The sequence below is a fragment of the Tachysurus vachellii genome, chromosome 17, assembly GCF_030014155.1.
Source record: "Tachysurus vachellii isolate PV-2020 chromosome 17, HZAU_Pvac_v1, whole genome shotgun sequence".
NCBI classification, from domain to species: Eukaryota; Metazoa; Chordata; class Actinopteri; order Siluriformes; family Bagridae; genus Tachysurus; species Tachysurus vachellii.
The window spans coordinates 2,445,941-2,455,000 of record NC_083476.1 but is presented as its reverse complement, the minus strand read 5'-3'; the positions used below and the strand labels follow the sequence as shown (position 1 = coordinate 2,455,000).

General features: G+C 43.7%; 1 protein-coding gene across 2 annotated transcripts in view; it reads left to right on the top strand.

Annotated features, from left to right (window-relative positions):
• Positions 1-6,764, top strand: part of jmy (junction mediating and regulatory protein, p53 cofactor) — a 27,893-nt gene extending 21,129 nt beyond the window's left edge. The window contains exons 6-10 of one of the 2 annotated variants that reach the window (XM_060890535.1): positions 51-238; positions 707-790; positions 1,672-1,755; positions 1,853-2,372; positions 2,524-6,764. In XM_060890535.1, coding sequence (XP_060746518.1) covers positions 51-238; positions 707-790; positions 1,672-1,755; positions 1,853-2,372; positions 2,524-2,822 — 1,175 coding nt within the window. In that variant the 3' untranslated portion in view covers positions 2,823-6,764. Of the gene's footprint in view, positions 1-50; positions 239-706; positions 791-1,668; positions 1,756-1,852; positions 2,373-2,523 lie in introns of both variants that reach the window. The other variant, XM_060890533.1, reaches the window with a different exon arrangement.
• Positions 6,765-9,060: the final 2,296 nt, after the last annotated feature.

Below are 9,060 nucleotides of genomic sequence, written 5' to 3'. Positions count from 1 at the left end.
CCAAACTGTAATGTAATTCCTGTGTGTGTGTGTGTGTGTGTTTTGCACAGAGAGGCAGGACGAGGTGGTTTACTACGACACTTACGAAAGTCCTGACGCCCTGCAGGCCACCGATGAGGTGTCTCTCGCTCCTGCACCTCTGAGAGACGAAGTCACCCAGCTGCAGCAAAGGACACGGCAGCTGGAGGCTAGGAGGGGACGCATCACTGCCAAGAAAGCCTACCTCAAAACCAAAAAGGTACCGGCCAATCACAGCGCGGAAGTCAGTACAGCACAAACTTTATCAAATAGTTCGCTTGACTTTATAAGTCAAAAGGTTCCTTAAGTTCTTCGCATGCTCTCGACCCGTTTTGGGTTCTCTTAAATATACTGTATGTTCTACTCAGCACTCATTCACTAGGTCTAATTTGACGCCGTGTCCAAACGTATGTCTGATTTCTGTTTACTTCGTTAAAAAAAAAAAAAAGATGCGACCGATATGCTGTCACGTGTCTTATCCAAAGAAATAAAGTTTCACCCTGCGTGTCAGCCCCGAACCTTTGACACCGCTAAGTGGAAAATCAGGAGAAAATGGTGTGAACTGACCAGCTTTTGTCTTTCGAACGTAATTGTCGATGTTAGACCGTGTTTCGACTTAACAGCGTGATGACCGTCTGGTTGCAGGTTCAATGTTCCGACAAGCTTTTGTTTGTTTTGTCTTTATCAGGAAATCTGCATCGTCAATCACACCCAGAAACTGCAGCACCGCCAGGGCGGCCAGGACCGCGACTCCCAGCATGCTTTGCAACAGGTGCGTGGAGGTGTTCAACCTCAAATAGTGAAGTTTTCTAGCAACCTCAAAAGAGAGAGAAAAGTAAAGCTTGAGAAGGAACATAGATGGTGTTCATAGATCATGTGAATAACAACAGGAAGCTGCTTGTATCGTGGACAGTCCAAAATATTATAAAACGGAACAATAAACTGAAATATAAAATGAATTGTTCTAATAAACAAAATATTAAATACATTTAGAATTAGTCAGCAAACTGCTGAAGGATAAAAGGACATGGTGCTAAAAGAAAATATCAGCTTTTGACAGTATTGTTTGAGAGTAAATTCACCACGCTGTCGATTGTTTTGCTAAAACAGCATGGCCCGAAGTGCACGTGTTAATTCCTACACAATGAACTCCGGGTGTAAATTCTGTATTTTGTAGACCGTAAAAGGTGGCTTAGTGGTTAGCACGTTCGCCTCACACCTCCAGGGTTGGGGGTTCGATTCCCGCCTCCACCTTGTGTGTGTGGAGTTTGCATGTTCTCCCCGTGCCTCGGGGGTTTCCTCCGGGTACTCCGGTTTCCTCCCCCGGTCCAAAGACATGCATGGTAGGTTGATTGGCATCTCTGGAAAATTGTCTGTAGTGTGTGATTGTGTGAGTGAATGAGAGTGTGTGTGTGTGTGTGTGTGCCCTGCGATGGGTTGGCACTCCGTCCAGGGTGTATCCTGCCTTGATGCCCGATGACGCCTGAGATAGGCACAGGCTCCCCGTGACCCGAGGTAGTTCGGATAAGCGGTAGAAAATGAGTGAGAGAGTGAGTGAGTAAACCGTAAAAGATCAGTAACATGAGTTAGAATTTCTCACCTGCACGTCCGTATTTAATGGGATACACAACACAGCACATTTTTCTGCAGCAGGATGAAGAGGAAGACGAAGTGAGGAACACACGAGTCAGCCAAGAGAGACAGAAGACATTGGACAGGCTGCGCAGCTTTAAACAGGTCCGTTGTGTTCCTGGAAATCAATAAACACCAGTGAGGAAGCAAGTTTTGTCTTCTGAGATGTTGAACTTTTTGTTTGTTTTTCCGTTCCCCGTAGCGCTACCCCGGTCAGGTCACCCTGAAGTCCGCCCGGCTCCGGCAAGCACACGCTAGAAAGAAAAACGGCGCTGCGCAAATAACTACGAAAGCGAGTCAGCCCCAGACGCAGGTGGCGAGCGTGCAGACGGACGACGCCCCGGCTTCTCTGAAAGACTCCACCGTCGTCCCGGGGCTCCAGAGACCCGAAGGATTCATGTCTTTACCCTCGAACATCCCGCCCATTCCAGAAACGCTCGGGCCGTCGTCCCTGCCCACGCTCACAGAGCGCAACGTTCTGGACTCATCCACATCTCCGATCTCTCCCCCTCCTCCACCTCCTCCTCCTCCACCTCCTCTTCCTTCTCTGGAGGACACGTCCACACCGGGACAGGGACAAGAGGGCAGCCCCGTGTCCCAACCCAAAGCGGAAAGTCCTCTCGGCCCGTTCACCGCTCGCTTCTTTGACAGCAGTCAGCTAGTGAACGCGCGCAAAAAGCTGAGAAAGACGTCTTCTCTGGAGTCTTCACAGTGGAGGAGAGGTGAGATGCAACTCTCGTCTGTACACGAATCCCTTGAGACTCAATGGACTAATTAGTTCTTGAGCATTAGAAAAAAATTCTACAGCATCATGTACATGTTCGTACGGTTATTTTTCAGTGCCAAACCCTAAACCCTCTCTCCTGTCCACAGCGTCCTCTCCTATGGACGAAGTCCTGGCCAGCCTGAAGCGTGGGAGCTTCCACCTGCGCAAGGCGGAACTGCGCGTTCTCGCTCCAGACCCAGACCAGGACGACGGGAACAACATCCTGGCTCAGATCCGACGCGGCGTGAAGTTAAGGAAGGTGCGACGTCACGAGCAGCAGCGCTGTCCAGAATCCAGTGACCCGCTCACGCGAAGCATCCACGAAGCCCTGCGTCGCATCAAAGAGGCTTCACCCGAGTCCGAGTCTGAGGACGAGGGGCTGCCGTGCACCGACTGGGAAAGCTAGATCACTCAGTACACACACACACACACACACATTCATTTTCAATCCTACACACACACCTTAGTGCACACACATTACTGACCAGTGAAATCTCAACGCAGCACTGCTCGGGCTCATCGAGGCTGTCAAGTTTATTAAGAAAAAGCATTAAATATGTTGTTTTGTAGCCGTGAGACCAGGACGTGGGCCTTGGTACAAACTGCTGTCAGGCTCAGACCACTGACCCACTCACACACACACACACACACACACACACACACACGGCTTAAAAAGCACAACCTTCATATGTTCCGTCTCGTCTCTCTTTCTGTGCCTGTTTCTCTCTCTCTCTCTCTCTCTCTCTCTCTCTCTCTCTCTCTCTCTTTCTCTCGCTCGCACAGTTTCCCTCGGCTTCTGGTTTCATCCAGCCGTCGGTTCTAGCCGCTGTTTATATTTGGTTTTTTTTTTGTTTTTGCTTTTTGTTTTTATCTATTTTTTCGGCACCAGAAGACGATACCACACATCAAACGAACAAATTAATTTACAATTCATTTATCGATTCAGAAACGAAACACAATCATTCCCGACAGTCGCTCCAGTGCGGTCCGGCGATTAAAATTCCTGACGTTTATATTCCCGAAGCGAGCCGTGTAACCTCAGCGTCTCTGAAACCCGTGTTTAAGGTTCTTACGTGGTTCTTTTTTCTCTCCTTTCCATTTCGGACCATGTTGCATTCCCCAAGCTTTGCTTTTCTCTGCATGGTTAAGATGGAAAGCTGCATTAAATTTTTTTTTTGGTATATTTTTTTTTCTCCTTTTCTCCAGCTTTTTGCTTGGTCACAGTTGGAGAAACCCACCGTGTGTGTAGTGATGCACTGATGCCACCTACAGCCAACATCTTTTATCTACAGTTCACACCTCACAAGTGCCGCTTTTTTTTTTTTACCTTGATTTGTTTTGTGTGTGTTTCTTTACTCATATGAAGTATTTACTTTTAGATCTCTGTAGACTATTTTTTTTTTTTATCTATTCATACTTATTCACCAAGTTCATGTCACTTATTGCCCAAGTCCATAATGTTTGTGCGAGTGTGTGTGTGTCTGTGTGTGTGTGTGTTTTTATACATTAATTATAGAAGTTGCACAAGCACAGTACATCAATGAGTACATGAGTAGTTTTTTTGTAGTTATTATCCACTTTCTTTTTTCATTCTTTCTTTTCTTTTCTTTTCTTTTCTTTTTTAATTGCGATGTGGGGGGGGGGGGTTTCTGATCAACCTATTTAATTCAGAAGGAACGGATCAGGATTGGTTTTGCGCAGCCAATGACACGAAGAAGAGACTAGAGGTAACTTCTTTCACTAGCTACAGAAGTTCTCCAAAAAGTTTAAAGCAGCAGCTTGTCATTTTTACAGCCCTCTGCTGCCTGCTAGCGGAATTACAATCGCAGGGAAAAAAAACTGACAAGCTTTCATCTACTTTACAACAAGCCCCGCCCCCTGTTTCATGAGTTTTCCTTTCTTTCTTTTTTTCCTTCTTTCTTTCTTTCTTTCTTTCTTTCTTTCTTATTATTTTTATTTCTTGGTAAGTGCAGGAACTCATTTCCAGGCCAGAAAAACTGAAGCTTGACCAAAGACGCTAACAAGAGCCAATCTTTTTTCTCTGATCGATATCAGATAACATGCCGAAACGAATCAATACACGAGGCTGATTTACTTGTTCCTTGCAAATTATTCCGTATAAACCGTGTCTTATGCGTTGCAAACATATCACACGGAGTAGCTAGCAAATATCCGTCGTAGCTAGCTAGCGTATATCGGACCAACTTTTTATAAACGACGTGTTTATCGACGAAACGTATCAGAACTTTCCGAAGAGCCGTCGTAGCTGTTAACGCCTCGGTTGCACTGACCATAAGTAATTTTGGTCCTGGTGCGATCACGTTACGTCAGAATTCTGGAAACGATCTTCATGAAACAAGGTTCCTTTAAGTCATTAGTTAACCTGAACAAATCGTGTACCTCAGCGTTAACAAACCTCATATAATGTTGTATAACTAATCTAACTAACTCTTGATTTAAAAAAACATCCACCCGGGTTAATTAACGTACATCATCAGCAAACCCACAGCTTTTTTTTTATTAGCAGTAAATTACTGACAAAACACTTTTCAGTTAACGTAAGTGTTAACTTCTCTTGTTCTCAATACGATTAGCTTATTAAGCCTCAGTTTATCATGTATTAATGTTAATTAACACGCTGGATAATGCAAAGTAAGGGAATCTAAACAGTGTTACCCTCTAACCAATGTCCAGTAACCTTAGAACCTTGAAAATTGATATCAAGTGTGGATTTAACTGACTTAAGCCAGTTAGCGTTACTGCTATAGAATTACGGCGAATTATCCGTGTACACTCTGGCTCCTAGTTTGTCGCTCGTGAGTGAACGTATAGAACGTATAGATCTGGGTAAATATGAAAGAAATCCTTGTGAATATTGTTAAGTTTAAGTCACATGCTAAGTTTCACCGACCGAAGATTTGCAATACGAGCTAGCTGTGCGTTAGCGATCTCCACGTCATACGTGTAGAAAGTGAAAGTGACGTGACATACAGTAAGTACGGTGACCCGTACTCAGAATTTGTTCTCTGCGTTTAACCCGTCCAAAGTGCACACACACAGCAGTGAACACACACACACCGTGAACACACACCCGGAGCAGTGGGCAGCCATTTATGCTGCGGCGCCCGGGGAGCAGTTGGGGGGTTCGGTGCGTTGCTCAAGGGCACCTCAGTCGTGGCCGGCCCGAGACTCGAACCCACAACCTTAGGGTTAGGAGTCAAACGCTCTAACCCTCTAATTAGGCCACGACTTATGTTACCATGTAGCTTTGTCACTCAGAAATCGGGTCTCGGTGTTAGAAATGAGCCACATTAGCAGCACACTCGACGGCTTGCTCACGTGAACACAGGGTCGCTGTGAGCTACCGGAATTCTGACATAACACAAACGCACTATAATCCCTAAAACCTTTCAGCCAGTTCCTGCAGATTTGTTTTCACCAAACCTTTCTGTCAGTTTCGCTAATTAAAGTCCCGCCAGTTTTAACACCTCAGCTTTTCCGTGGCAATTCCGAGTTTACGAGCGGAGATTTTATCCAGCTGCCTGTTACGGTGCTGCCTACCGAACACCACGTGCAATCAGCCAGCTAGTGCTGTGTTCTCGTATGACAACAGGAACATAACGTATCGCTTACCGCGTAACTCTGTCGAAGGAATGCGAGCTGATCCGAGGTCAGTCGATACGTTTTGTTTTGGGTTTTTTTTTTGGCTGTTCTGGGATCAGCTCGCCAACAACGCTGTAGTTATGATAGTGAGAATATCTGCTGTCACTCTCTGGGCTGCACTTTTATTTTTATTTAAACACGTTTTCATCATTTGTACTGTATTTAGTCTTTTTTTTTTTTTTGTTTGTTTTTTTAAGATTCATTAATACATATTCCACTTCTTTTAATCATGTTATTTGCAGTATACATTCTATGCATTGCTATCTTATGTCTTTATAACTCATCCCTAAAAAAAAAAAAATGTCATTTGTGTAACACAACACTACAGTTTTGATCCCCTGACCCCTGACCTCAACAAATACAAACCCAGATATCTATACGTGACTTGACGCAGTCACTAGAAACGTGCAATATTATAGCAGAAACTGAAAAATGCGTATTTTTCACGTGTATTATAATGTAACGAAACAGGAAATCAAAGAATTACAGCTGCATGATTGCCTAAAGTACATGTATTTATTGAGCTTAATATTTAAACATGTGTAACAGTAAAGTAAAAGTAATTTTTTTAAGCATTTGTTTTATTTTGTATTTACATTATTTTCTCCCCCAAACCATTTTTATTCCTAATACATGTTTGATAATTCAGTTGCATTTTCTCACCCTGAAATAAATAAATAAATAAAGACAGGTAGTAAATGATTCTTCGTGGGTTTTTTTTTGTTATCTTTAAACCTGGATTCATTCATTCATTCATCTTCTACCGCTTATCCGAACTACCTCGGGTCACGGAGAGCCTGTGCCTATATCAGGCGTCATCGGGCATCAAGGCAGGATACACCCTGGACGGAGTGCCAACCCATCACAGGGCACACACACACACACACACACACTCATTCACTCACGCAATCACACACTACGGACAATTTTCCAGAGATGCCAATCAACCTACCATGCATGTCTTTGGACCGGGGGAGGAAACCGGAGTACCCGGAGGAAACCCCCGAGGCACGGGGAGAACATGCAAACTCCACACACACAAGGCGGAGGTGGGAATCGAACCCCCAACCCTGGAGGTGTGAGGCGAACGTTCTAACCACTAAGCCACCGTGCCCCCACTTGGATTCATCATATGAGTTTTATTTTCTTTTGCAGTTTGTAAATGAGAAAACCTAAGATTAAGGTCAATCGGATTTATCGGCTTTTGGTTATGCAGATTGATTGCAGTATTTATCCATATAATGCCAAATGAATCATATTCTGAGACCTCTGCAACACCTACATTATCAATACAATCTGAGACTTGTCTGCTGCCCCCTAGTGGATTTACGCACGATCTGCATTCAGTAGCAGGCTTTAGTTTGTCTTTTCCAATATGGCTGCCTTCATGGAATCACTTGCTAGTATTTTTTGTTATTTTTTAATATGAATATGTATTTTATTGAAGCAACTAATAATAAATTTATATTTGATACAGAATAAATAGTAAAATTATTAAGTCATAGTAAAATTGTGTTGAATATATATGTGTATCACATATGATACCGCAGGTATACAAGGTCATATAGTCTGTATATTACGTTTCATAATGCAATCTGCGTTATTTCTGCCACAAAGTTATTCATTCATTCATTCATTCATTCATCTTCTACCGCTTATCCGAACTACCTCGGGTCACAGGGAGCCTGTGCCTATCTCAGGCGTCATCGGGCATCAAGGCAGGATACACCCTGGACGGAGTGCCAACCCATCGCAGGGCACACACACACACACTCTCATTCACTCACGCAATCACACACTACGGACAATTTTCCAGAGATGCCAATCAACCTACCATGCATGTCTTTGGACCGGGGGAGGAAACCGGAGTACCCGGAGGAAACCCCCGAGGCACGGGGAGAACATGCAAACTCCACACACACAAGGTGGAGGCGGGAATCGAACCCCCAACCCTGGAGGTGTGAGGCAAACGTGCTAACCACTAAGCCACCGTGCCCCCTTAATTATAATATTATTATTATATATTGTATATAGTAATATTATAAATTATACATGAATATTATTATATATATATTTCATCTGTAAACATAAACATTTCATCTGTTTTTGGGACACGTGTTGATGAATCTGATGATGTTTTGGGTCATATTTATGCAGAAATATAGAAACTTCTAAAAGATTGAAGAACTTTTAAGCGACACTGTGTGTAACCTGATGTATCTTGGTAATAATTGTCTTTTTGTCATTTGTCAATTTTCAGTAAGACAATTAAATAATTATCTTATTTTTTCTTTAGCTACATATTCAAACAATATACTGACTGTAATGAGTTTAATGTACGATACATTCGCCTAACGTTTGCCTAATGCTAGTGTGCTAGCAACTTTGTGGCTAACAAAATAATGACGTGACATACAGCTAAGTACAGTGACCCATACTCAGTATTCATTCTCTGCGTTTAACCCATCCAAAGTGCACACACACAGCAGTGAACACACACACACCGTGAACACACACCCGGACCAGTGGGCAGCCATTTATGCTGCGGCACCCGGGGAGCAGTTGGGGGGTTCGGTGCCTTGCTCAAGGGCACCTCAGTCGTGGCCGGCCCGAGACTCGAACCCACAACCTTAGGGTTAGGAGTCAGACTCTCTAACCATTAGGCCACGACTTCCCCAATTATATACAGTTAGCCTGATGTTTGAGAACTTGCTTTGTGACTGACAGAGTAATGCTAGTGCACTAGGGATTTATGAAACCGGTGTACACAATATATCAGTTAACCTAATGCTAGCGCACTAGCAACTCTATTACAGGTTTCCATAATAATACAGTAATACAGCGATTAGAGTAATGCTAGCAAATTTTTTAGTAACTGAGTAAAAGATTTAATTACATAATGTGTGTGTGTGTGTGTGTGTGTGAGAGAGAGAGAGAGAGAGAGAGAGAGAGAGGGAGAGAGAAAGAGAGGAAATGTACTG